Source organism: Mustela lutreola, chromosome 2 (genome assembly GCF_030435805.1).
Source record: "Mustela lutreola isolate mMusLut2 chromosome 2, mMusLut2.pri, whole genome shotgun sequence".
Classification (NCBI taxonomy): Eukaryota; Metazoa; Chordata; class Mammalia; order Carnivora; family Mustelidae; genus Mustela; species Mustela lutreola.
In genome coordinates, this window is record NC_081291.1 from 21,256,443 (window position 1) to 21,283,619 (window position 27,177).

General features: G+C 46.6%; 2 protein-coding genes and 1 non-coding gene across 4 annotated transcripts; 1 reads left to right on the forward strand and 2 right to left on the reverse strand.

The window, feature by feature from the left end:
- Window positions 1-337: 337 nt before the first annotated feature.
- Window positions 338-2,123, reverse strand: LOC131825778 (IQ domain-containing protein F1-like). The gene is made up of 4 exons (XM_059165184.1): window positions 2,038-2,123; window positions 1,740-1,847; window positions 1,530-1,601; window positions 338-793 (listed from the first exon to the last, which is right to left on the reverse strand). Exons 1-4 carry the CDS (start codon window positions 2,038-2,040, stop codon window positions 347-349), a joined length of 630 nt encoding a protein of 209 aa, XP_059021167.1. The 5' UTR covers window positions 2,041-2,123; the 3' UTR covers window positions 338-346.
- A 4,707-nt stretch (window positions 2,124-6,830) lies between these two features.
- LOC131826144 (U6 spliceosomal RNA) lies at window positions 6,831-6,937 on the forward strand. Its single transcript, XR_009351441.1, has one exon. It is a non-coding gene; the product is annotated as a U6 spliceosomal RNA (small nuclear RNA).
- Window positions 6,938-18,982: 12,045 nt separating this feature from the next.
- Window positions 18,983-26,687, reverse strand: RRP9 (ribosomal RNA processing 9, U3 small nucleolar RNA binding protein). 2 transcript variants are annotated; one of them, XM_059161051.1, is made up of 15 exons: window positions 26,529-26,687; window positions 26,154-26,236; window positions 23,085-23,194; window positions 22,627-22,694; window positions 22,501-22,542; window positions 22,114-22,240; window positions 21,485-21,609; window positions 21,310-21,402; window positions 20,899-20,999; window positions 20,673-20,807; window positions 20,532-20,594; window positions 20,236-20,381; window positions 20,061-20,140; window positions 19,262-19,335; window positions 18,983-19,149 (listed from the first exon to the last, which is right to left on the reverse strand). In XM_059161051.1, exons 1-15 carry the CDS (start codon window positions 26,607-26,609, stop codon window positions 19,056-19,058), a joined length of 1,422 nt encoding a protein of 473 aa, XP_059017034.1. In that variant the 5' UTR covers window positions 26,610-26,687; the 3' UTR covers window positions 18,983-19,055. The 2 variants fall into 2 exon arrangements, 1 of the variants encoding a protein (XP_059017034.1); XR_009350726.1 differs by having other exon boundaries at window positions 19,082-19,149; window positions 20,232-20,381.
- Between the last annotated feature and the right edge of the window lie 490 nt (window positions 26,688-27,177).

A 27,177-nucleotide genomic window follows, 5' to 3' on the forward strand; every position in this document is an offset into this window, starting at 1 on the left:
AGACCTAGGTGGGTAAATTCTTGACAAATGTGCTGCCATTGCCATCACTAACCACCACCCTCCAGACCTCCCTTACATGCAACTTTGGGGAGGGGCACCATTTACCTGAAGGATGTTCGAGTTGGCCAACGTGGCAGATTTGTTCCACCAACTCTTCTACTTATGGCAGACCTTGCAAATTAATCACAGTCTACTCAGTCTGGAAAGAGTTTCAGAATCCTTCCCTAGAATCCTCGGACAACTCCTGCCCATTCCTCCACGCTAGCATATGAGATGCTAAGTATCTGCTATCATTTTCCCTGACCTCCTGGAACTTGTCAAAGAGAAAGGCTGGGGGAAGACCACTTCACTGTTTTATTGGGAGGGGAATACACTCTGACACAATGCAAGGCCCTGAGCCCAGCAAGATCTCTAGCTCGAGATGCAGATGGTTGGCTGTGACTCTGTAATGGCCCTTGATGAAACCCCGGGAAGCACAGGAGTGGCACCTCCAGTAGGCCTGGATGATGCGGGCAGCATTGAGCAACCGGCAATAGCGCCTACGGATACGCCACATGCGAACCCAGGACTGCAGCTTGACCGCTGCCCACTCCTTCCGTGTAAAGTTCTCTAGCGCTGCTCGCCGCCTCTTCTCCATCATACTTGTCAGGATTTGCTTCCACCAGCGCTGAATGATCAATGCTCTCAGTACTGCATGCAGCAGTGTCCGGCGTACCAGGGTGCCCCGCCACCAGGCCTGGATCTTTATGACTTCTAGATTACTGGTAGAGGGCTTATCTTCTTGTTCTGGGAGCTTGTGAGAAAAAAGAAGGGACATTCAGAGAACGTCCCCCACCCACTTGAGTCTTGGGCATGTCAGAAGGGGACCCTGATTCCCTATCAACAATAAGTCCTTCTTCTGGAACTTAGTAGCACTGGACAGGCACTAGCTGGAACCAGAAAACCAGGTAGGTGTCCTATCTCTACCGCTCTCTGGTTAATGGACATGGACACATGTTGATCTCTGAATCTCAAAGTCCTGCTCTATAAAATGGGGGTATGTCTGCCCTGTCTACCCGGTTTTATATGGATCAAGTTGGTCAGCCTAAGGTCAGACTAGGACAAGACCTATGGGTCAAAGAGTTACATATTCCACTTGAATGTGACCAACTAATCAGGACCCATGATCCTTCCCTTCAGACCCCACCCACCTGCTAGAGAAGTAGTATCCTTTGCTAATCCTGCCTTTTCATCCTTGATTCCAGCTCCAAATCACATCCAGCTCTCTTCCTCTATCATGTTATAGTATTAAGTCCACCCCCATAAAGTTCTACCTCGTATCTCTTTCCCATCCTTATTTCTCTTGACTTTCACGTTTTAAGTCTTCATTAACAAGCAAACATATGTGCATAAGCTCAAATAAACACACACATACACCCATGCACTGTTGATTAAGCCCAGCTTCCCGTATGTTGACCATTCTGTTCCACAAACACAGCCCTTATATTCCCAGCCCCAGCCCTGTGTGGCCTTGGGGGAGGGGCTCTTACTTGTTTATCTCCATTATTAGCACCAACCTCTTCCTCTGTCTTGGTGTCTTTATTTGTATCTACATCTTCATCCTGAAAAAAAAAAAAAATGAGGAAAGAGAACAAACAAGATGAGTTTATTCCTGTTCTTAGCTCTGGATCATGCAAAAAACACTAGCCTCAAGCACTAGGACACAAGGACCAGAGGCATCCAATCAGGTTTCCTCCTACCTCCACCTTCTCTGAGGTCAGTGATTCTGGGGATAAACCAGTCGGTTCCTCTTTCTTCTGAGGCTCATCTTGAGTTTGTTCATTTATTTGTTCAGGCTTCTCCTCCTCCTGAAATCAGCAGTTAGGGAAAAGGCAAGAGTGAAGTTGCCTTCCCTCCCTGTCTGTTCAGTATCCCACACATCCCCAGCTTCTGGGGCTTTCTGGAGTGTTCATATGCCAGGGGATCCCCTCATCTTAATTAAGAGATCTATGGGAACATCTCTAAAAAGACTGGTTCCTGTGTCTCTCACTTACTCACCATTGGTTCCACTTGGATTGGGTTTAGATGGTTCAAATCCCCTCAGGTCTGTGTTCCTCTAGCCATGGATGGGTAGATATAGTGGAGAGAGAGACCTATGATGTCATAAGGGCAGTTATGACTCAGGCACAAGAATGGCTCCCAATAGTTGAGTTCCCTCCAAGGAAAAGACAAAAGTGCTATCCATTCTTTTCTGCTGGAAATGGCCAAAGCCCCTAATATGAAAGCAAGAACCAGAAATACAGGCCCATCGATGTAAAGGTGTATAAACATAACCAGTCATTGGTAATATCCCCAACTGTTAAAATTGAGAATCAATTTATATAATATCCCTGATTGTTGGGGCACCTGTATGGCTCAGTGGGTTAAAGCCTCTGCCTTCAGCTTGGATCATGATCCTGGGGTCCTGGGATCGAGCCCTGCGTCAGGCTCTCTGCTCAGCAGGGAGCCTGCTTCCTCCTCTCTCTCTCTCTCTCTGCCTGCCTCTCTGCCTACTTGTGATCTCTGTATGTCAAATAAATAAAATAAAAAATATTTAAACATAATAATATCCCCAATTGTTAAAATTGAGGATTGATTTAATGGTTAATAATATGCAGAGAATACTAACAAATTATAACTGTAAAAAAAATAATTTAGGGGCACCTGGCTGGCTCTGTAAGTAGAGCATGTAGCTCTTGATCTCAGGATCATGAGTTTAAGCTCCATTTTGGGCATAGAACTTACTTATGAGTAAATTTAAAAATCAAAATTTAAAAAAGAATAATGAATTTGATCTATAGGTACTGATGATGAAGTGTACCTAAGATATATTTATAAGTAAAAAAGTTGAAGATCATTATGATCCCATTTATGTAAATAAAACCATCAAGATACATAATTATACATCTATATTGTAAATGCATATAAAGGGGAAGAAGGGTATATACACCAAATTGCTACCAATGATTATCTTGGAAGAGTTGAATTGCTGATCCATCCATACAATGCTCAGGGAACTCTATGAGGCTCCCAGGACCAGCTGAGGCCCCCATTTCAGACTACAGTGGGCTCAAGTGTTCTCCTATCTTCTGCCCCTGAAGGACTGAAGGCCATATCTTATGGGTGAGGAACAGCCACTACAGAGGTTCTTAGCTTTGTTCTTGTTTCTGAATGGAAAAGACACTTGACACGACCCTAGACACTAGGTGGGACCCTCTCTACCCCAGGATGCTCCTGTTTTCTGAAAACCCACCTGGGTAATTTGAGTAGCGACTTTGAGAGTCACAGCCCCAGGTGTCACTGAGAGTGCATTTGCCACACCTTCCAGAACACTGAGATAAGTCTCATGACTGAGGAGTGGGAAAGGGCTAAGAGAATAGCAGGTAGGGTTCAAAATGTATCAAAGGAACATGGGTCATCTAACCAGACTCCATCAGGAAGCCAGCCCACAAGCCACTGAGGATACCTCACGGACAGATTCCCCAACTGGCATATGGACATCCCTAGTACTCCATGTCAATCACTCATATACTCCTTTATCTATGGCTAGCTCCCTGTGTAGGCCCCTGAGGGTAGCAAGTAGGAACCTTTGCAGATGGCTAGTGAGTATGCATAGAAAGCCAGATGACTCTGTGAAACTGAGAAAGAACACAAATTGAGCATTCAGCATTGCCCTGGGGGGAAGCAAACAGGAGGCTATCAGAATCCAGCCTGGCTTTGCAAGATTGAGAGAAGACATACGATCTTAAGGATCCCCTCAAGAAGGAACAAGAAGTGTGGAACAGGTGTATATATAGAAAAACTCCAAGAAAGCTTCAAAATTCTAGCAGGGCTGACAGAGAAAATAGTAGAAAGCTTATTTAAAGAAATAGTAGCTGAACACCTGAAACGAATGTAAATTGTATGCCAACTATACTTCAATAATTTTAAAAAGGAAGAAAGAATAGCTGAGAATATACGAACATGGGAAGACATTTGGCCATGCAGTTCATTCAATCCAAATTCAATCCAAAGAAATTTTGTCAAAGACATATTGTAGTAAAACTGTCTAAAATCAAAGATAAAGACTTTTAGGGGTGCCTGGGTGGCTCAGTCAGTTGGCATCTGCCTTCAGCTTGGGTCATGATTCCTGGGATCAAGCCCCACACTGGCTCCCTGCTCCTCGGGGAGCTTGTTTCTCCTTCTCCCCACTCATGCTCTCTGTCACTATTTCTGTCTGTCTCTCAAATAAATAAATAAATAAAAACTTTAAAAAAAAAAAAAAAGACTTTTGGAAGAAACAAGAGCAAAATTTTGTTACAAACAAGGGAATCCCCATAAGGTTATCAGTGGATTTCTCAGCAGAACAGGCTGTGAGAAAATGATGTATTCAAAGGGATGATATATTCAGAGTGCTGAAAGAAAAAACAGCCAACCAAGATTAAAGAAGTCCTTTAGAAATGAAGATGAGAAAAAGACTTTCCCAGATAAAAAGCTGAGAGTTCATCTCTCTCACCACTAGAAATGCCTTATAAGAAATTCCAAAAGAAGTTCTTCAAGCTGAAGTTAAAGGAGGCTAATTAATAATAGAAATATATGAGAATATAAAGCATACTGGTAAAGGTAAGTATATAATCAAATTCAGAATACTCTAATATTGTAATCTGGTGGTGTGTTAATCACTTAACTCTAGTACAAAGATTAAAGGACAAAAGTATTAAAAATCACTATAGTGAGGCACCTGGGTTGCTCACTCTGTTGAGTGTCAGACTCTTGGTTTCAGCTTAGGTCATGATCTCGTTTGTGGTGAGATAGAGCCCCACACTGGGCTCTGTGCTCAGCAGGGAGTCTGTTTGGAGATTCCCTCTGCCCCTCTCCCCACTTGTGCACATCCTTTTTCTCTTCCTAAAATAGTAGATAATTTTTTAAAAATTACTATATCTACAATAACTTGTCAGTGGATACACAATATAAAGAGATATAAATTATGACATCAAAAAAATTGGGGAGGAAGAGTAAAAGGGTAGTTTGTGTATGCAATTGAAGTTATCAACTTAAAATAGACTATAAGATGTTTTATGTAAGCCTCATGGTAGCCACAAGGCAGAAACCTATAGTAAATACACAAAGGGATAAAAAAAGAAATCAGGGGCGCCTGGGTGGCTCAGTGGATTAAAGCCTCTGCCTTCAGCTCAGGTCATGATCTCAGGGTCCTCGGATCAAGCACTGCATTGGGCTCTCTGCTCGGCAGGGAGCCTGCTTCCTCCTCTCTCTCTGCCTGCCTCTCCGCCTATTTGTGATCTCTGTCTGTCAAATAAATTTAAAAAATTAAATAAAAATATAAAAAAAAAGAAATCAAAGCATACAACTGTAGGGGCGCTTGTCTGGCTAAGTCGGGAGAATGTGGGACTCTTTGGGTTGTAAGTTTGAGTCCCACATCGAGTATAGAGATTACTTTAAAATATATATATATATTTTAAAGATTTTATTTATTTATTCATCAGAGAAAGAGAGTACAAGCCGGGAGAGTGGCGGGCAGAGCAGGCAGAGGGAGAAGCAGGTTCCCACTGAGCAAGGAGCCCAACACAGGACTTGATCCCTGGGATCATGACCCAAGCCAAAGGCAGATGCTTAACTGACTGAGCCACACAGGCATCCCTAAAAAAAAATCTTAAAAAAAAAAAAAAAAAGCATACCAACTATGGAAAAACATCTAAAATATCAAAGAAAGACAGCAAGAGAAGAAAGGAATAAAAAGAACTACAAAAGAGCCAGAATATAATTAATAAGATGGCATTAGTAAATTCTTACCTATGAGTAAGTACTTTAAATGTAAATGGATTAAATTCTCCAATCAAAATACATAGAGTGTTATGTGTTTTGGTGAGTGCTGTGAAGTGTGTAAACCTGGTGATTCACAGACCTGTACCCCTGGGGATAAAAATATGTGTTTATAAAAAATAAAAAATTATATTAAAAAAAATACATAGAGTGACTAAATGAACAAAAAGAATGACCCAAGTATATGCTTTAATAGTGACTCACTTCAACTTTAAGGATACACATAAGCTAAAAGTGATGGAGTGGAAAAAGATATTCCATGCAAATGGAACCAAAAGACAGCAGGGGTACACACTTAGACAAAATAGACTTACATTATCTGATTTCAAGACTTACTGTCTTTGGGCACCTGGGTGGCTCAGTGGGTTAAAGCCTCTATCTTTGACTCAGGTCATGATCTCGGGGTCCTCGGATCGAACCCCGCATCAGGCTTTCTGCTCAGTGGGGCACCTGCTCCCCCGCCTCTCTCTCTGACTGCCTCTCTGCCTGCTTGTGATCTCTCTCTGTCAAATAAATAGGTTAAATCTTTAAAAAGAAGAAAAAAAAAAGACTTTCTCTCTTGAAAGACTATAAAGTTACAGTAATCAAGACAATGTGGTTTTAGTGTAAGAAGAGACAATAGATCAATGAAACAGAATAAAGAAGCCAGAAATAGATAAACATTTACACATGTATTGATTTTTTTTAATGTCAAGATAATTCAGTGCAGAAAGGAAATGGATCTTCAGTTTGGGGGTCGTAGGAATCTTGACACTTATCTAAAATTATAGACAACACACACCCACACAGGATGGATCACAGACCTAAACAAAAACTAAAGCTAAAACGGTAAAGCTTATAGAAGAAAAACCATGGGAATTATTTTGTGACCTTGAAGTTGACAAAAATTTCTTAGGGCAGAGAAAAACACTAAGTATAAAAATTTGATAGGATGGACTTCATCCAAATTAAAACTGTTCATGAAAAGACAACATTTTTGAAAGTCAGCTGGGGTGCTCACTTTAGCAGCACATACACTAAAATTGGAATATTACAGAAAAGATTAGCATGGCCCCTTTACAAGCATGACACACAAATATGTGAAATGTTCCATATTTGTCCAGCGTGATGATCATAGTCAACAATACTGTACAGCGTGTTTGAAAGTTGCTAAGAGAGTAAATCTTAAAAGTTCTCTTAAGAAGAGGCCCCTGGGTGGCCCAGTCGGTTAAGCATCTGACTGGCTCAGGTCATGATCTCTGGGCCCTGGAATTGAGCCCGGTGTCAGGCTCCATATTCAGTGGGGAGTCTGCTTGTTCCTCTCCCTCTGCCCTCCCCCATTTGTTCTCCCTCAAAAGAATAAATAAAATCTTGAAAAAAATTATGTTAATAAGAAAAAAAGCTATAACTATGCAATGATAGATATTGTGATAAACATTTTGAAGTATATACAAATATCGAATCATTATGTTGTACACCTGTAACTAATATAATCTTGTATGTCAATTATACCTCAATTTTTTAAAAAGTCAAAGACTAAAAAAAAAAGTCACAAATTGGGGAAAAGAACACACACACACACGGAGAGAAAGAGAATGTATATATTGTGTGCATATATAAATGGCATGTGCATATATATATATAAACAAATGCGTATATACAACATGTGTATATATATATATATTTGACAAAGATCTCATATCCAGGATAGAAGATCTTCTGCAACTTGAGAATAGAGATAAGCAACCCAATTGGCAAAAGACTTAAATCAAAACTTCATAGAAGAAGATACACTTCTGGCTGATTCAGTCAGTAAAGCATGTGACTTTTTTTTTTTTTTAAACATTTTATTTATTTATTTGACAGAGATCACAAGTAGGCAGAGAGGCAGGCAGAGAGAGAGGGGGAAGCAGGCTCACTGCTGAGCAGAGAGTGATGCTGGGCTTGATCCCAGGATGCTGGGATCATGACCGGAGCTGGAGGCAGAGGCTTTAACCCACTGAGCCACCCAGGTGCCCCAAGGATGTAACTCTTGATCTTGGAGTTGTGAGTTTGATCTTCACATTGGGTGTAGATTAAAAATAAAAATCTTTCAGGGCACCTGGGTGGCTCAGTCAGTTGAACATCCGACTCTTGATTTCAGTTCGGGTTATAATCTCAGGGTTGTGAGATCAACAGGCTCCACACTGGGCATGGAGCCTACTTAAGATTCTCTCTCCTCGGGGCGCCTGGGTGGCTCAGTGGTTTGGGCTGCTGCCTTCAGCTCGGGTCATGATCTCAGGGTCCTGGGATCGAGCCCCGCATCGGGCTCTCTGCTCCGCAGGAAGCCTGCTTCCCTCTTTCTCTCTCTCTGCCTGCCTCTCTGCCTACTTGTGATCTCTGTCTGTCAAATAAATAAATAAAATCTTTAAAAAAAATTCTCTCTCCTCTCTCTCTGCCCCACTCCTACCCCCCCACACACACATGAACAGTTTCTCAACATCATTATTGATTAAGGAAAAGCAAAACTTAAATCACAATGGGATATCACTACTTATTAAAAAAAAAAACGGTTAAATTAAAAAAAAATTTTAGACTGTTGGTGGGAATGCAAGCTGGTGCAGCCACTCTGGAAAACAATATGGAGGTTCCTCAAAGAGTTTAAAATAGAGCTACATGAGGCACCTGGGTGGTGTATCTCCCTGATATGAGGAATTTTAGAGACAAGGTGGGGGGCTATGGGGTGTAGAGAGGGTAGAGAGGGAAAAAATGAAACAAGATGAGATCGGGGGGAGACAAACCATAAAAGACCCTTAATCTCGTGAAAAAAACTGAGGGTTGCTGGTGGGTGGGGGGTAGGGAGAGGGTAGTTGGGTTATGGACATTGGGGAGGGTATGTGCTATGGTGAGTGCTGTGAAGTATGTAAACCTGATGATTCACAGACCTATACCCCTGGGGCAAATAATACATTATATGTTAATAAAAAAATTTTTTTTAGAAATTGAGAACCAAACATTGGTAAAGTGGAACAACCAATTTGGAAATTAATTTGGCTGCTCCTGATAAAATTAAGCATACACCTACACCTACTCTGTGACTCAGCAATTCCATTCCTAGATATTTACTTAAGAGAAATGAAGATGTATGTTCACAAAAAGACTTGTACAGGAATGCTCATAGCATTAAATTCATAACAATTAAATACTGGAGACAAGTCAAATGTCTATACACAGAAGCATGGATAAATAAATATTATGAGTTTACTCATAAAATACTATTAAGCCATAAAAAGCAAAGGACTAATGATAGATACAAACAATGACACTGACAAATCTTACAGACATCATGTTGGGGGGGAAAGGCCCCCCTTTGTATACATTGTTTAATTCCATATATGAAGTTTTTAACATGCAAAACTAATAATACATAGTGATAGAAATTGAATTGTGGTTGCCCCTGGGAATTGGGATGGATTAGAAAGAAGCACAAAGGAATTTTCTGGGGGTGATAGAAGTGTCTTCTATCTTGTTGAGGTATGGATTTATGGGATATATGGATTTGTCAAGGTTCATTTATTTTTTTTAAGATTTTATTTATTTATTTGACAGACAGAGATCACAAGTAGGCAGAGAGGCAGGCAGAGAGAGAGGAGGAAGCAGGCTCCCTGCTGAGCAGAGAGCCCAGTGCGGGGCTCGATCCCAGGACCCTGAGATCATGACCTGAGCCGAACGCAGAGGCTTAACCCACTGAGCCACCCAAGTGCCCCTCAAGTCTCATTTAACTGAACATTTAAAATTTCTTCATTTCATTATACATAAATTATACCTTGATTTTTTTTAGATGAAGTTAAAATAAAACCATTTTCAGAAAAACAAGAGTTCAGAGAACAAAATTGCTAGCAGATTCACACTATAAGAAATGCTAAAGAAAGATCCCAAATGGAAGCCTGCATCGGCAGGTAGAAACAACAGTCCAGAAGTAGTAATATTGGGGTGCCTGGGTGGTTCAGTGGGTTGGAGACTCTGCTTTCAGCTCAGGTCATGATCTCAGGGTCCTGGGATCGAGTCCCGAATAGGGGTCTTGCTCAGCAGGGAGCCTGCTCCCCCCCACCCCCCCGCCTGCCTCTCTGCCTACTTGTGATCTCTCTGTCAAATATAAATAAAATCTTAAAAAAAAAAAAAAGAAGTAGTCATGTTGGATAAACAGAAAAGACCATCTTTTTTTAAAAAAACACTTTTTATTTAAATTCCAGTATAGTTAACATACAGTGTTATGTTAGTTTCAGGTATACAATATAGTCATTCAACAATTTTATACATTGGTCAGCGCTCATCACAAGAAGTACATTCCTTATTCCCCTTCATGTTCCCATCATTCCACCCACCTCCCCTCTAGTAACCACCAGTTTGTTCTCCATAGTTAAGAGTTTATTTCTTGGTTTGTCTCCTTCTCTTTTTTCCCCCCTTTGTTCATTTTGTTTCTTATATGCCACATGTGAGTGAAATCACGTGGTATTGTCTTTCTCTGACATTTCACTTAGCATTATACTCTCTAGATCCATCCGTGCTGTTGTAAATGGCAAGATTTCATGCTTTTATTTTTTATTTTTTTTTAAAGATTTTATTTATTTATTTGACAGAGAGAAATCACAAGTAGATGGAGAGGCAGGCAGAGAGAGAGAGGGAAGCAGGCTCCCTGCTGAGCAGAGAGCCCGATGCGGGACTCGATCCCAGGACCCTGAGATCATGACCTGAGCTGAAGGCAGCGGCTTAACCCACTGAGCCACCCAGGCGCCCGATTTCATGCTTTTAAGGCTGAATAATATTCCTGTGTGTGTGTGTGACATCTTTTTTTTTTTTTTTAAGATTTATTTATTTATATGAGAGAGAGCATGAGTGGGAGGGTCAGAGGGAGAGGGAGAGAAAATCTCAAGCAGACTGCATGCTGAGCATGGAGCCCGATGCAGGGCTTGATCTCAGGACACTGAAATCACAACTTATGCTGAAACCGAGAGTCAGATGCTTAACCAACTGTGCCACCCAGCGCCCCACATCTTCCTTATTTATTCCTCTATTGGTGGACACTTAGGCTGCTTCCATAATTTGGTTATTGCAAATAATGCTGCAATAAACATAGGCGTACATATATCCTTCAAACATATATCTATCAAAGTACCATCCATCTTTTTCAAAGAAATGGAACAAATAATTCTAAAATTTATATGGAACCAGAAAAGACCTCGAATAGCCAAAGGGATATTGAAAAAGAAAGCCAACGTTGGTGGCATCACAATTCCGGACTTCAAGCTCTAGTACAAAGCTGTCATCATCAAGACAGCATGGTACTGGCACAAAAACAGACACATAGATCAATGGAACAGAATAGAGAGCCCAGAAATAGACCCTCAAATCTATGGTCAACTAATCTTCGACAAAGCAGGAAAGAATGTCCAATGGAAAAAAGACAGCCTTTTCAATAAATGGTGCTGGGAAAATTGGACAGCCACATGCAGAAAAATGAAATTGGACCATTTCCTTACACCACACACAAAAATAGACTCAAAATGGATGAAGGACCTCAATGTACGAAAGGAATCCATCAAAATCCTTGAGGAGAACACGGGCAGCAACTTCTTCGACCTCTGCCGCAGCAACATCTTCCTAGGAACAACGCAAAAGGCAAGGGAAGCAAGGGAAAAAATGAACTACTGGGATTTCATCAAGATCAAAAGCTTTTGCACAGCAAAGGAAACAGTTAACAAAATCAAAAGACAACTGACAGAATGGGAGAAGATATTTGCAAACGACATATCAGATAAAGGACTAGTGTCCAGAATCTATAAAGAACTTAGCAAACTCAACACCCAAAGAACAAATAATCCAATCAAGAAATGGGCAGAGGACATGAACAGACATTTCTGCAAAGAAGACATCCAGATGGCGAACAGACACATGAAAAAGTGCTCCATATCACTCGGCATCAGGGAAATACAAATCAAAACCACAATGCGATATCACCTCACACCAGTCAGAATGGCTAAAATCAACAAGTCAGGAAATGACAGATGCTGGCGAGGATGCGGAGAAAGGGGAACCCTCCTACACTGTTGGTGGGAATGCAAGCTGGTGCAGCCACTCTGGAAAACAGCATGGAGGTTCCTCAAAATGTTGAAAATAGAACTGCCTTATGACCCAGCAATTGCACTATTGGGTATTTACCCTAAAGATACAAATGTAGTGATCCAAAGGGGCACATGCACCCGAATGTTTATAGCAGCAATGTCCACAATAGCCAAACTATGGAAAGAACCTAGATGCCCATCAACAGATGAATGGATCAAGAAGATGTGGTATATATACACAATGGAATACTATGCAGCCATCAAAAGAAATGAAATCTTGCCATTTGCAACAACATGGATGGAACTAGAGCGTATCATGCTTAGCGAAATAAGTCAAGCAGAGAAAGACAACTATCATATGATCTCCCTGATATGAGGAAGTGGTGATGCAACATGGAGGCTTAAGTGGGTAGAAGAAGAATAAATGAAACAAGATGGGATTGGGAGGGAGAGAAACCATAAGTGACTCTTAATCTCACAAAACAAACTGAGGGTTGCCGAGGGGAGGGGGTTTGGGAGAAGGGGTTGGGATTATGGACATTGGGGAGGGCATGTGATTTGGTGAGTGCTGTGAAGTGTGTAAACCTGGTGATTCACAGACCTGTACCCCTGGGGATAAAAATATATGTTTATAAAAAATAAAAAAATTAAAAAAAAAAATGTAATTACAAAAAAAAAAAAAAAAAAAGTCCATGAAAAAAAAAATGTTTTTGTATTTAAAAATTTAAAAATTTTGTATTAAAAATTATTTACTTAAATCCAATTTAGTTAACATATACTATCTTATCAGTTTTAGGGGTTGGATTTAGTAATTCGTTAGTTGCATGTAACACCCAGTGCTCATTATATCAAATGCCTTTCTTATTGCCCACCACCCAATTACCTTATCTCCCCACCCACCGCCCCTCCAACAACCTTCAGTTTGTTTCCTAGAGTTCAGCACCTCTTATGGTTTGTCTCCTTCTCTGTCTTCATCTTATTTTATTTTTCTTTCCCTTCCCCTATGTTCAGCTCTTTTGTTTCTTAAATTCCACATATGAGTGAAATCAATGGTATTTGTTTTTCTCTGACTGACTTATTTAGTTTAGCATAATACCCTCTAGTTTCATCCATGTTGTTGCAAATGCAAGATTTAGTTCTTTTTGATGGCTAAGTAATATTGTGTGTGTGTGCGTGTGAGACATCTTTTTAAATTTAATTTTTTTAAAGATTTCACCCATTTATTTGACAGAAAACACAAGCAGGGGGAGGGGCAGAGGAAGAGGGAGAAGCAGATTCCCCACTGAATAGGGAACCTGATGTGGGACTTCATCCCAGGACCCTGGGACCATGACCTGAACTGAAGACAGCCACCTAACCAACTGAACCGCCCAGGAACACCTTATATCTCTTTTTAAAAAAGATTTTATTTATTTATTTGAGAGAGACAAGCAAGAGCACTATGTAGGCATGGGCAGAGGGAAAAGCAGACTCCCTGCTGAGCAGGGAGCTCAATGCCAGGTTCAATCCCAGGATCCCAGGATCATGATCAAGTCAAAGGCAGATGCTTAACCGACTGAGCCATCCAGGTGCCCCTATACCACATCTTCTTTATCCATTCGTCTGTCAAAGGATATCTGGGATCTTTCCATACTTTGGCTATTGTGGACAATGTTGCTGTAAACATTGGAGTCCATGGGTCTCTTCAAATCACTAGGTTTGTATCCTTCAGGTAAATACCTACTAGTGCAATTGCTGGGTCATAGGGTCTTCTATTTTCAACTTTTTGAAGAAACTCCATACTGTTTTCCAGAGCATCTGTAAAAGTTTGCATTCCTACCAACAGTGTAAGAGGGTTCCCCTCTCTCTGCATCCTCAACCAACATCTGTTGCTCCCTGACTTTAATTTTAGCCATTCTGACTGGTGTGAGGTGATATCTCATTGTGCTTTTGATTTGTATTTTCCTGATGCTGAGGGATGTTGAGCACTTTTTTCATGTGTCTGGTAGCCATTTGTATGTCTTCATTGGAGCAATGTCTGTTCATGTCTTCTGCCCATTTCTTGACTGGATTTTTTGCTTTTGAGTGTTGAGTCTGTTAAGTTCTTTATAGATTTTGGATACAAGCCTTTATATGATATGTCATTTGCAAATATCTTCTCCCATTCCATAGGTTGTCTTTTAGGGTTTTTTTCTTAAAGATTTTATTTATTTATTTGAGGGAGAGAGCACAAGCATAAAGGGGGAAGGGCAGAGGGAGAGGGAGAAGCAGATTCCTCACTGAGTAGGGAGTCCAATATGGGCTCGATCCCAGGACCCCAAGATCACCACCTGAGCTGAAGGCAGACACTTCACTGACTGAGCCACCCAGGTGCCCCTGCCTTTTAGTTTTGTTGATTGTTTCCTTTGCTGTGCAATAGCTTTTTAGTCTGATGAAGTTCCAATAGTTCATTTTTGCTTTTGATTCCCTTGCCTCTGGAACACATCTAGCAAGAAGTTACTGCAGCCAAGGTCGAAGAGGTTGCTGCCTGTGTTCTCCTCTAGGATTTTGATGGATCTGTGTCTCATATTGAGGTCTTCCATCCATTTTGAGTTTATTTTTGTGTGTGGTGTAAGGAAATGGTCCAGTTTCATTCTTCTGCATGGAGCTGTCCAATTTTCCCAACACCATTTGTTGAAAAGACTGTCTTTTTTCCATCAGATTTCTTTCCTGCTTTGTTGAGGATCCATTTCTGGGTTCTCTATTTTGTTTCTTTGATCTATGCGTCTGTTTTTGTGCCAGGGCCATACTTTCTTGATGATTACAGCTTTGCAATACAGCTTGAAATCCAAAATTGTGATGCCTCCAGCGTTGGTTTTCTTTTTCAGCATTACTTTGGCTAATTGGAGTCTTTTCTGGTTCCATACAAATTTTAGGATTGTTTGTTCCAGCTCTGTGGAAAATGTTGATGATATTTTGATAGGGATTGCTTTGAATATGTAGATTGTTTTGGGTAGAATCGACATTTTAACAGTATGTTTTCTTTCAGTCCATGAGCATGGAATGTTTTTCCATTTCTTTGTGTCTTCCTCAATTTCTTTCATAAGTGTTCTATAGTTTTAAGAGTTTTACCCCATTGAACATGTTTTCATGTGTCTGTTGGCCATCTGAATGTCTAGAAAAAACCATCTTTTGAAATTTCTTTAAAATACCATTGAGTCCAGGGGTACCTGGGTGGCTCAGTGGGTTAAAGCCTCTGCCTTTGGCTCAGGTCATGGTCTCAGGGCCCCGGGATCGAGCCCCACATCGGGCTCTCTGCTCAGCGGGGAGCCTGTTTCCCCCTCTGTCTCTGCCTGCCTCTCTCTGTCAAATAAAATAAATAAAATCTTTAAAAAAAATTAAAATTAAGTGCCATCAAGTCCAGTGCCGGCAAGATGGAACAAGGGTACTACAGCTGATCTTTCCCAATGAGGACAACCAAAAATTCTGGATAGAATACAGAAAGCAACTGGACTCTGGAAAGTGGACAGTAGCAGATGGATTGAGGAAGAAAGTCTTGAAGAACGATCAGTTCTGGTTTCCATGTCATAACTGAAGGCAGCCCAAGATGCAGAAATGCATTAGTGTGGTTGGGAAATAACCTGAGAGAGAGGCTCCTCTGACTAATTCTTAAGGAAAACCATCATTTAATGTTAGAAGTGTCAGACAACAATGTTGAAACAGTTATTATAACCATCTTCCGTGATGGTAAAGGTGAATCCTTTCTAAATGAATGGAAACATAGTTCTTAGAAGAGACATCAAAATTAAAACAAAACTGTGGACTCAGTCAGTTAATTGTCTGCCTCCAGCTCAGGTCATGATCCCAGGGTCCTGGGATTGAATCCCGTATCAGGCTTCTTACTCAGCAGGGAGACTGCCTCTCCCTCTGCCTGCCAATCTCCTTGCTTGTGCTCTCTCTCTGACAAATAAATAAAATCTTAAAAATAAATAAATAAATAAATAAACTAAACAAAAGTGGGCTACCTGGCTGGCTCAGTTGGTAGACTGTACGACTCTTGTTCTTGGGGTCGCGAATTCAAGCCCCATGTTGGGTATAGAGATTACTTAAAAATAAACTTAAGAAAGAGGAATCACATGGAAACTTAACTGTAAAATACAATATCTGAAATAAAGAACTCATTGATAGCCTCATCGGCAGAATGCAGATGACAGAGAAATCAGTCAGTAAGCTTGAATACAAAGTAATAAAAATGAGAGAATCCAACCAGAGAGAAAAAAAAATTGAGAAAAAAAATGAAAAGAGCCTCAGAAACCTGTGGGACAATAGTAGAAGGTCTAACACTGACGTTATTGAGTCCCAGAAGGAAGAAATTATGTAGAAAGAACTTAAAGAAAGGCTAAGAACTTTCCCAATTTGTGAAAGGCATACATTTACAAATTCAAGAATCTCAGCAAACACCAAAAAGGATATACTCAATCAATGACAAAAAGAAAAATAAATAAATAAATAAATAAATAAATGCAAACGACCTGATTCAAAAATGGGCAAAGGACTTGAATAGACATTTATCCAAAGAAGATATCTGAATGGCTAATAAGTGCATGAAGATACTCTACATCACAGTTAGGAAAATGCAAATCAAAACTACAATGTGATACCATCTCCAACTCAGTAGAATGGTCGTATCAAAAACAAAACAGAAAACAAGTGCTGGCAAGCATGTGGAGAAATTGAAACCCTTGTGCACTGCTGGTGGGAACGTAAAATGGTGCAGCCATTCTGGAAAACCATATGAAGGTTCCTCAAAAAATTAGCAATGGGATTACTATATGTCCCAGCAATTCCACTTCTAGGCATACACCCCAAAGAAACGAAAGCAGAGTCTTGAAGAGATATTCATGTGGCCACATTCCTAGCAGCATTATTCATGGTAGCTAAACACAGAAGCAGCCCAAGTGTCCAAGTTTAGGGATGGGTGACAAAATGTGGTATATGCACACCATGGAATATTATTCAGCCTTAAAAAAGAGAAAGGAGGGGCGCCTGGGTGGCTCAGTGGGTTAAGCCGCTGCCTTCGGCTCGGGTCATGATCTCAGCGTCCCGGGATCGAGCCCCGCGTCGGGCTCTCTGCTCCGCGGGGAGCCTGCTTCCCTTTCTCTCTCTCTCTGCCTGCCTCTCTGCCTACTTGTGATCTCTGTCTGTCGAATAAATAAATGGAATCTTTAAAAAAAAAAAAAAAAAAAAAAAAAAGAGAAAGGAGATCCTGACACCTGCTAGAACATGAACACACCCTAACATTACGCTAAGTGAAATAACTCAGTCACCAAAAGGCAATATTGTATGATTCTACTTCTATGAGATACTTGGAGTAGTCAAAGCCATGGAAAGTAAAATGGTGGTTACCAGGGGTTGGGGGGAGGGGGCCAGGGGAGCTACAGTTTCACAGGTACAGAGTTCCAGATTTGCAAGCATTAGGGGAATGGATGGTGATGACCGCTGCACCACAACGTGAATGTACCCAATGCCAGAATGGTACGCTTCAATATGGTGACATCAGTGGGGCACCTGGGTGGCTCGGGTCATGATTTCAGGGTCATGGGATCAAGTCCTGTGTCCATGCCCAGCATGGAGCCTGCTTAAGATTCTCTCCCTCTTTAACCACTTTAAACACACCCCTCCTCCTGGCTCACAAGCAAGCTCTCTTAGAAAAAAAAAAAAAAGCCTCTGCTAATTGATAAGAAAATTATGACATCAGCATTAAAAAATGGTGACAATGATAAATTATGTTATGTCTTTTAATCAGAAAAAAAAGAATTATAAAAAGATGTATTAACTGCTGAAAATCAAAGATAAAAACATCATAAAAGCAGCCAGAAGAAAAATGATGCGTTACTTACAGAGAAGCAATGATTCAACACTGTGGATTTCTCTCAGTAGGAACGTGTCCATAGCAAAGGGGTTCGTGTATGGGGGTGCGTTTCCGTGTTCCTTTGCCATGTCTCTCAGGAAGTGTGCTTATACTATCATTGAGCTCAATTTGAGGCAGAACACAGGAAGTGAATTCCATTACCATCTTCTGATCCAGAACAGGATTTTGGGGGGTTCAATCTGAACCTGACGCCATCTGGCCCCAGAGGGATGCAGGGAGGCAGGAGCAGGTCTCTCTGTTGGTGGACCTCCTGAGCAGGGGAGCGGGAGAGAAGTCCTGTGACTTCCTCCCCTGAGGGGACCATGCTGCCCCCTTGGGAACCACAGACTCAGTGGTTGAGCCCAATGGGTTAAGAAAAGCTTAGAGCAGAATCCTTAACATTCTCATTTCCCATTAAAAGGAGACTTTATTGCACTTGGACACTACTAGTCAGCCTCCTCTGGCTTTGCCAGTGGCAGGAGTGAATCATCCAGTGGGTAAAATCAGCAGGAAGAAGATTCTTCTGACAGCCTGGCTGTCATTCAGACCAAGGGCAGAGCTATTCCCAACTCTGACACCTGTCCCCAGGCAGTAGGCAGTACAGTGCCCCACCCCACCCACCCCAGCTTCCTGACCTGGCTGGGGTCGGCCTGACTTGCAGGCCTAGCTGTCATTTCAGTTCTCAGACTCCACAGCCAGCCCTGACACATAACTGGACAGCCATGGCTTCCCAGCTGAGGGTCAGCAGCTTCTGACACCTAGCAGCCCGGAGCCGGGGGCAGGGAGCTGTTCTAATAAGGTCACAGAGGATACTCAAGGCCCGGGAGCTGGCTAAGGTTTCCATCCCCAAGTTCCATGGAAAAGGATAAAAAGCCCTCAGCCAGGACACCTGGGTGGCTCAGATGGTTAAGGGTCTGCCTTCAGCTCAGGTCATGATCCCAGGGTCCTGAGATCGAGTCCCACATCTGGGTCCCTGCTCAGCAGGTAGCCTGCTTCCCTCTACCTGCCGCTTACCCTGCTTGTGCACTCTCTCTCTCTCTCTTACACTCTCTCTGCAAATAAATAAATACAACCTTTAAAAAAAAAAGCCCTCAGTAATCGAGACTCTGGGAGCCCTGTCCCTCCCTGGCCTCTTCCAGCCCATAGTCCCGCCATCACCCTCCTTCCCCACCCAAGAAGCTGCAAGAGACAAGGCCCAAAGGAGAAAGCTTTTAATACAAAGAGGGCAGGGCCTGGTCTGGGAAAGACTTAAATAAAGGGGAGAAGAGTCAGGAGCCGGCAGCGGGGGGCCTGGGGGTCCTGTGGAGCGGGATGATGCAGACGGAGTTCCGGGCCTCTTTGATGCGCCACCAGCGGCCAAGCCTACAGGGGACAGAACGAAAGGAGGGGCTGAGCCCAGGCCCAGCCCCCACCACCCCACCCAGTGGCCTGGCCAGTACCACCTTCCAACCCGCCTCCCTAGGGTGCCTCATACCTGTGCTCCTGCCCCACCCCAGCCACCAGGAAATCCCCCAAGCTGGAGAACTTGAGGCTGTTGATAAAGCCCACCTGAGAAGAGGGCGAGACATGGGAAGACGTGAGAAGATGTGAGAACAGATCCATCCCCCAACCCCCCTCCACTGCGGACCCACACCATAGCCCCAGCCTCACAGCCAAGGGCCTGGCCTCGGCAGGCCCAGCTTAAATCCCTGCTCTGCCTCCTGCTACCTGGGTCAGCCCCTGACCCCTCAGGGCTTCAGCCTCCATACCTATGAGATGGACGGAAAAAAGAGTGCTGGCCTCACAGTGAACTTGTGAGGGTTTAAGGAGACAGTGTATGCCAAGTACATCACTTATCAGGGTGGCCCAGGGCCTAGCTCCTGGCTGTGGGGTCCTGGAGACCCCAAGACTATCACCGAGCCCTGCACAGTCACCAGATGTCATGGACCGTCCTGCCACTCTCCCTTCCCATGCCCACAGGCTCTGGCTGTGAGATAGCACCAGGCTGCCTGTCACCTCCAGGCCTCTGCACACGCTGCCCCTGCCTTGTCCCAACCTCGTTCCTCTGCACCCAGGACAGGGTGGGGAGTGGAGGAGAGGGAGAAGGAGGAAGGGCTCCTGTCAGGCCCTGCACTAAGAGCTGGGACTATGAAACAGAGAAGTCCTAGCTGGCCCTGCCCTGAGGAGCCTCCCTTCTGGCAGGTAAAAACAGTAAGGGGCTAAATCCAGGGGCCACAAGCTCCAGGACCTCGGCAGTGAGGCAAAGACAAGCTGGGCATTCAAGTCCCACTTACCAGGGGAATGTCGCAGAGCGGGTCAAGCCGCCGAAAGCCCTCCCCGCACTGCCAGAGCTTCACGCAGGAGCTGTGGGAGCCTGGGGGTAAAGACAGACAGTGAGCACCCCCGCCCCAGTGACCCACTACCACCCCCCACCGCCACCCCATCCTCCTGGCCTCAAAGGTTACCCGCCTGTGGCCACCAGGTCCGTGTTGAGCAGGGCTGCCACCGACGACACCCAGAAGGGCTGCTCCAGGCCCTGCTCCCCCCGCAGCCCATGGGCCTCACGCTGCAGGGCGAGTGGCCGCTTCTTGGAGAGGCCCCACAAGGCCACGGAGCTGTGGACAGAGAAGATCATGGGTGAGGGGCTGGGGTAGGGCAGACAGGCCACTGGGCGGAAAGAAACCACACCACCGCTCGGACAGGTTCCAGGAGGTGAGGCCGGGAGCAGTGACAGCGGTGTGAGGCATCAGAAAGGCAGCTCTTACCCATCGTCTGCACCCGACACCATGTGCTCCTCGTTGATAAGCTGGATGCTGTCGATGGAGCCCCTGGCGAAGAGCAGCAGTGAGGGGCACGGCCCCTCCCCCAGCCCCGCTCCCCCGACTGGGCCCAGTGGACAGCCTTACTGGTGGCCATAGAAGACAAGCTGGGACTCTTCAGGAATCTTCCACACACGCACCGTGCCGTCTCGGCCCCCGGCCGTCACACAGCACTCCCGGCTCAGGGCGTCCAGCGCAGCCACGGCATCCTGGTGCCCGAAGCTGGAGGGGATGAAGGGGGCGGAGGGGTAGGATGGAGGTCACACGTGCACTGGCGTGCACATCCACACACCCTCTCCCCGCGCACACTCACAGCGTCTCCACGTAGGAGTTCTCCGCCACGTTCCACACCTTCACGGAGCGGTCGTGGGACGTGCTGTACAACTGGTAGGTGCCTCTGCGGAAAGCCAGACCCTAATACACGGAAAGGGGGCAAAAGGGGACCTGGACTACAGCAGGCAAGGCAGAAGTCAGGCCCAGGGAGGACTTCCTGAAATCAGGTCCCAGCACTCAGCTGCTGTCAAGGAGCCATAAACTGCTGAGAGCCACCCCCACCCCCACCTCCCCCCCAGAGCAAGCTCGGTCTGTCCCAGCTCTCCCCCTTTATGTCCTTTATGCACTGCACCGAAGAGCAGGTTGCCAAGGATGGCGACCCTCTGTCTCATTCACCCCATCACCCCAGCCCGGCCCACTTAGTCGCTCAACAAATGTCCACAGCTCCTACCGACACAGCGTCCCGGTGTCCTGTGAACGTGTACAGGTGCCGGCAGCTCTGGGCCTCCCAGATGAGAATGAGCTTGCTGCGGTCACCCGAGGCCTGCGGGGAGGAGGGCAATGGCCACAGGCACCCAGCGCGCACCCCGGCCTCTTACCCGCCCCCGGGACCAACCCGGCCTTACAAGGTATTTGCCGTCAGAGGAGATGGCCATGCAGAGGATGTGGCTGTCATGGCCGGGGGGCTGCCCCTCAGTACCCTTCTTGGCTCGTGGGATCACATGGAGCTTCCGTCCACTCTCCACACTCCCTGACACCGGGAGAGAGAGAGGCTACTGGGATGGAGGCTGGGACTGGCTGGCAACTCCTCCAAGGGCAGCACAGGCCAAAGATCGGGCTGAGCCACTGGGAGCCCCTGCAGAGCCCCCTCAGGCTCCTTGTCTGTTACATGGTGACAATAACCCCAAAGGGCAGTTGCGAAGCCCCAGGGAGAAGGAAAGCAGGTGCTTTACGACCAAGGCTACAAGTTCTTCCAGTTTCTCCTAAGGGTGGGTGAAGACAGCGCTCAGCTGTCGAAGGGAGGACCCAGGAAAAGCAGAATGCAATCCTGGGGCTGCACGGAGCCTCAGGGAGCCCACAGCCCCACTCCTAGCCAGAAGCTTCCAGTGGCACCCAGAAAACACCTCCTTAGGAGCCAACTTACCACCAGAAGCCTCTCCCATCGGGCCTCAGTCTGCCCTAATGACTCCCCCCTCACAGACCAGCCCTCCTGAAAGACCACTGGGGCTGCACCCCCATCCAGATGCTCACTCACACTTGATAATGGTGCAGTCTTTGGCAGCAGAGAAGATGGCCGCGTCATCAGGGGTGATGACCACGCACGTGATGGAGAGCTGGTGCCCCCGTAAGACTCGGATGTCGGCTGGGGCTGGGGCCTGAATCTGGGCAGGAAGGGCTGGGTCACTGCCACAGGGGGCAAGAAGGCCCCTAGACACACACGTGCGCACACGCATGCACACACATTCCTTTCCCACCACCGTGCAAGGATCGGACCCTTCCCTGACCCCATCTGCCCAAATGCCCACCATGTTCCAAAGCAAAAACCCCACAGCCTGAGTCCCCAGTTAGGCCATCTGCTCACCAATCCACGGGTGCCCTATGATTCACTCCAGTCTTACACCAAAGCGCCCTGCCCACTTACCTCCTTTGCCACCGACTTCTGCAGCCTGCCCCGCTGCTCCAGCTGCACAGAGAAGAGAGGGGTGAGCTCCCGGGAGCAGGACCGCCCGCTCCCCTTCTCTCCCACCACCTTCCCTCCACAACTCACCACATCCTCCTTCAATCGCCCAGCCACCTGGTCCTCCTCAAACTCCCGGGCCTCCGCCTTCTCCTCCTCTGTGCAAGGGCAGACCAAGTCTGTCAGGTCACCCCGGGCCAAGCCTCCACCTCCTCCTTCCCAATCCCACCCTACCACCACCTCAGTCCTGGGCCCCACTCGGGCTGCACCCCACGGGAAGTTCGGGCTGCCTTGGGCAAAGGAGACGTCCCCTCCCCCCTAACCCATCTTTACTGAGAGATCAGGCTAAAGCCCCCTGAAGGTCTGCCCCACTTCCCCACCGCAGGAGGCCTGTTAGTCTCCTAGCCACCCTCCCCCAAGGCAGCCAGCACACGCAGCTCGGGCAGCCCACCAGGTACCTGCGTCAGTCACCCAACCGGTGGTAGGGGCCGCAGCAGGCAGTTGTGGGCACAGGCCCTGCCCCTCACCTGCCCAGCGCATGCACTCACCTTGCTGCCTGAGCTGCTCGAGGTAGAGCTTGGCCAAGCGCAGCTTCTTCTCCTGGGCTGTCTCCTCCAGCTCCTCGTCGTCCTCCTCCTCAGTCCTCCTGGGAGGCAGGCTGTGGGCGGGAAGGGGCTGCCTCTGTGAGGGCCCAGCCTGCCACTGAGACCGTGCCTCCTCGCTGCTTCCCCTGCCATTCACCGGCCCCAACCCTGCTAACCCTCAGGGCCAATGATTACCCATGCAGAAAACTGAAAGCCGTTGACTTACCAAACTGAAAAGACCCACCCAGTGCCCAATAAGAGGGTGAAAAGGGACCCAAACCCCAAAACGATCACTGCGAAATCTCTCAACTCTAGAGGGAGAAAGCAGGTTCCACAGGCTGCTGAGAAAAGGTCTCATACACAGTGTTGCTGGAATCAACAGCAACACTGAAAGCAGGCCGACAGAGGAGCCACCCACACAAAATCCTCAAGGGCACTGTGAACTCCTGGAAGCCCACGCCAGTTAAACCACCGACGACCAGCGAAGACACTATCAAATGCACACGGTGCCACAGGACTTGTCTTTTTTAAACCTCACTAAGGGATGGAGGCCATGCTCACTACACAAGAGGGTAAGCTAAGAATGAGAAAGGCATGGGAAACAGGGAATAGGAGAGCCCACATGGAAAGCTGAAAAGGCAGATTCCAGAATCACGACCCCCCTAGACTGCAGAGCAGCAACCAGTCCAGATCTGATCAAAGGACCCAAGAGGTGGACACTCTGGGACATCAGTCTCACCCCCAATGCTATGGTACCAGCCTCTACCTTGAGGACCGGATTCCAGGTGCAACTTAACTGGTCTTGGCTTGACCTCATGCTGGTGAAGGTGCTGCTTTCCCTTCCATGCCCCATCCCTGAACTGGCTGGGAGCATTCACTTCACTCAAGACACAGCCTACCAGGACTTGCTTTTGGGAGCTAGAGGTGGGTCACAGGAACTGTCCCTTGATCATGTGCCTGAAGATACCTACTCCCTGTCAAATGCCCCAACCATTGCCCAAGACCCATTTATAACTTCGCCCGTTCCCAGAAGGGACCTTGGAAACCAAGGCTAAACCAGGCCCCAGAGACCCCTTAGTACCTGGTGCCCAGAAAGCCTTGAGCCAACAGGGTTGGTGCTACCTTTCCTTTATCCAGCTAAGGGAAGAACTTCTCCTCCGTTTACCTAATCAATCCATTATTGAGGGGTTCACGCATAGGAGACGGAACTTTAAAGCAAAGCAAAGCAAAGGAAGCAAACGCTGTATGAGTCCACTCATATGATGTTCTGGAAAAGGCAAAGCTGTAGGGTCAGTAGTTAGCAGGGGCTGGAGGTGGGGAGAAACTGACTACAAAGGAGTAGGGGGGATTTCTGGAGCGTGATGAAACCCTTCTACACCTTCATAGTGACGGCAGTTACACAACTGTGTTTGTCAAAACTCACAAACTGTATGCTAAAAAAAGCGAGCATTACTGTATGTAAGTTATGACTGAATGAGAAAATGAAAAGGAGGAGGAAGAAGAGATGGAGAAGGGAAGGAAGGAAACCCCAGAAATGATTAACTCAAGTCAGAATGCAGAGATGGGGCTTCTAAGTTTCTGCAAATGGTCTACCTAGCTCCTAACCCAGGTGGTGGGCACACAAAGCTTCATCACTTCACCCTCGCTCCCTTTGTCCAAACACATTTCATTGAGTCCTTCTGTATCTCACAGTTCCCAACACATTTTTTTTAAAAATTTAAAAGTATTCTGTGGGCACCCGGGTGTTCAGTGGGTTAAGCCTCTGCTTTCGGCTCAGGTCATGATCTCAGGGTCCTGGGATGGAGGCCCGCATCAGGCTCTCTGCTCAGTGGGGAGCCTGCTTCCCCCCTCCCTCTGCCTGCCTCTCTGCCTACTTGTGATCTCTGTCAAATAAGGGACACCTGGGTGGCTCAGTTGGTTAAGCAGCTGCCTTCGGCTCAGGTCATGATCCCAGCGTCCTGGGATCGAGTCCCACATCGGGCTCCTTGTTCGGCGGGGAGCCTGCTTCTCCCTCTGCCTCTGCCTGCCATTCTGTCTGCTTGTGCTCGCTCTCTCCCCCCCTCTCTCTCTGATGGATGAATAAAATCTTTAAAAAAAAAAAAATAAAATAAAATAAAATCTTTTTTTTTTTTTTTTAAGTATTCTGCACAGAGCCAGGCACACCCACCCACAGCGACCTTAAAAAGTAAGTATATGAAGTCTTTCTGTGAGCAGGTCAAGGCCAGCATGTGCTCACTGTTAGAAGCTGAATTTCCAAAGCCAACTCTTAGGGAAGTCCCCAGGATACCCTGGTATGACAGCTTCTGTTCCACAGGCTCAGGCCTGACACCTTTTTAGCCTCCTTTGAAACCCTGAAACATACCCCACCCCTAGTACCTGCTGAATGAGGAAGATATTCAAAGCCCTCCCCCACCTGGACGGGGCCAACACCTAGCCTTTCCATCCTCTTCACCTCCCACTCCCACACACATAAAGTCCTAGACTTTTCTCCATTCCCTGAATGTCCTCCCTGCCTCTACCTGAGGGATTCCTCCTCATCTCTCCAAGCTCTATTTAAATGTTCCCTCCCCAGTCTCCAGAATACAGAGCTGTAGATTACACATCCCATCACAACACATTTTGTCTTCACCTGCTCGCTCATCTCTGTATTCTCAAGAGTAAAGCCAGTGCCTGGCATACGTTGAAAGCAACTGTAAAACTGTGGGAAAACAGATGAAGAACTAGCAAGCATTTCTTGCATCCCTCTCCCCTTACCAGCTGGCCCAGCCTGTGCTCAGGTCCCGGCCATGAACCAGGGAGGGTCTCACTGGTCTCCCCTTGGGACTGGGGATTCTCCCCCACACAGAGACCCTGTAGGGAAGTCGATGAGACTTCTCCATCTCCTCAAAGCAAGTCCTACTCATCAGGGTCAGAAGTGGAAGAAAGAGCCAAACTCTAAGAGCCAAAAAGACAGGAGACATCGGTTCTCCGCCCAGCTCTGCCCCGACTCCCTGGGCCTCACTGTTCTCTTCGCCTGGGTGGAAGGGAGCTCACCTCTCACTCTCAGAGTCACTGGAGATCTCCTCATTCATCTTGCCGCCTCCCTTGGACTTGCCCCGGTCCCCGGCAGAGTCAGTCTGAAAATTAAATAATCCTTTCATTGGTCAGGGGCCCCAACCATCCCGGCACGGAGCAAGCGCCCCTTCCGATCTCTCGAGGGCCGTGGGCCTAGGAAAGGCGGTGGTACCCCGGCTCAAGTGCAAGTTCTTTCAGGATTTAGCCCACGGAGAGAGGGACGAAGCTGACTCCAGCTGGGATGCCGAAAAGAGGGCTGCGGAGGAGCCCGGGGCCCGGGTGTCCCGTAAGGAGTGACGGTGGTCAGCCCCAGTAAGCGGGACCGACTATGGCCCTCAGAAGCTCCAGGCTCACCTTTCGCCGCCGCTTGCCGGTCCCTGCACCCGCCCCCGGGGCCGACCTTCCCCGCTTTCGAGCCACGGCTGCTGCCGACATGCTGCCGAATCTGAATGTAGCGGCCACCACTGAGAACTCACGTGGCTGCTAAACCCCGGAGGTCTAGCAAGACTCCGCGCCCGGATAGGCTCCCACTGCCCCGCGGGTCCCGCCTCCCATAGCTCCATTGGGTCCTTCTATATGCTCTGTCACGCCCCGCAAGCGCCCATAGGATAAATACTCGTGGCCACGCCCCCAAGCGTTCCTACAGGCTCCAGCGCCAGGCTCCAGTAGGAAGCAAGCCTCTTCAAGAGCTTCCGGCCCAGGGCTAAAGCGCATGCGCCTTGCTGCGGGCTGACGTCCAAGGGCGGGTGGGACCAGAAGAGCCTTCTCTGTGTTTGCGGTCTTTAGACGCTGGGAGGCGTCAGAGATGCAGGGTTCCTTGTCTCCGACGGTGACTCCTCCCCATCGGGGGCTGGAGCCAGGATGAACCATCCTGGCACGAGATAGCCGGGAGGAATCTAGGCTGCCCGGAGAAGGGGAGGCAGTGTCTGCAGCTGGGCCCAAGGTCACTGGGCAACCGGCGGACACGTATTGCGTGCCTCAGGCCAGACAAGCGGCGCTAAGG

Excerpts from the sequence above, each read along its gene's own strand:
- LOC131825778 (XM_059165184.1), bottom strand. Across the intron at positions 1,602-1,739 it reads TGACCTCAGAGAAGGTGGAG|GATGAAGATGTAGATACAAA; the intron begins GTAGGAGGAAAC and ends TTTTTTTTTCAG. Across the intron at positions 794-1,529 it reads CTAATAATGGAGATAAACAA|CTCCCAGAACAAGAAGATAA; the intron begins GTAAGAGCCCCT and ends TTTTCTCACAAG.
- RRP9 (XM_059161051.1), bottom strand. The coding sequence starts at position 26,609 with ATGTCGGCAGCAGCCGTGGCTCGAAAGCGGGGAAGGTCGGCCCCGGGG. Across the intron at positions 22,695-23,084 it reads CGAGCAGCTCAGGCAGCAAG|AGGAGGAGAAGGCGGAGGCC; the intron begins GTGAGTGCATGC and ends GCCCTTGCACAG. Across the intron at positions 20,382-20,531 it reads GTGTCGGGTGCAGACGATGG|CTCCGTGGCCTTGTGGGGCC; the intron begins GTAAGAGCTGCC and ends CTCTGTCCACAG.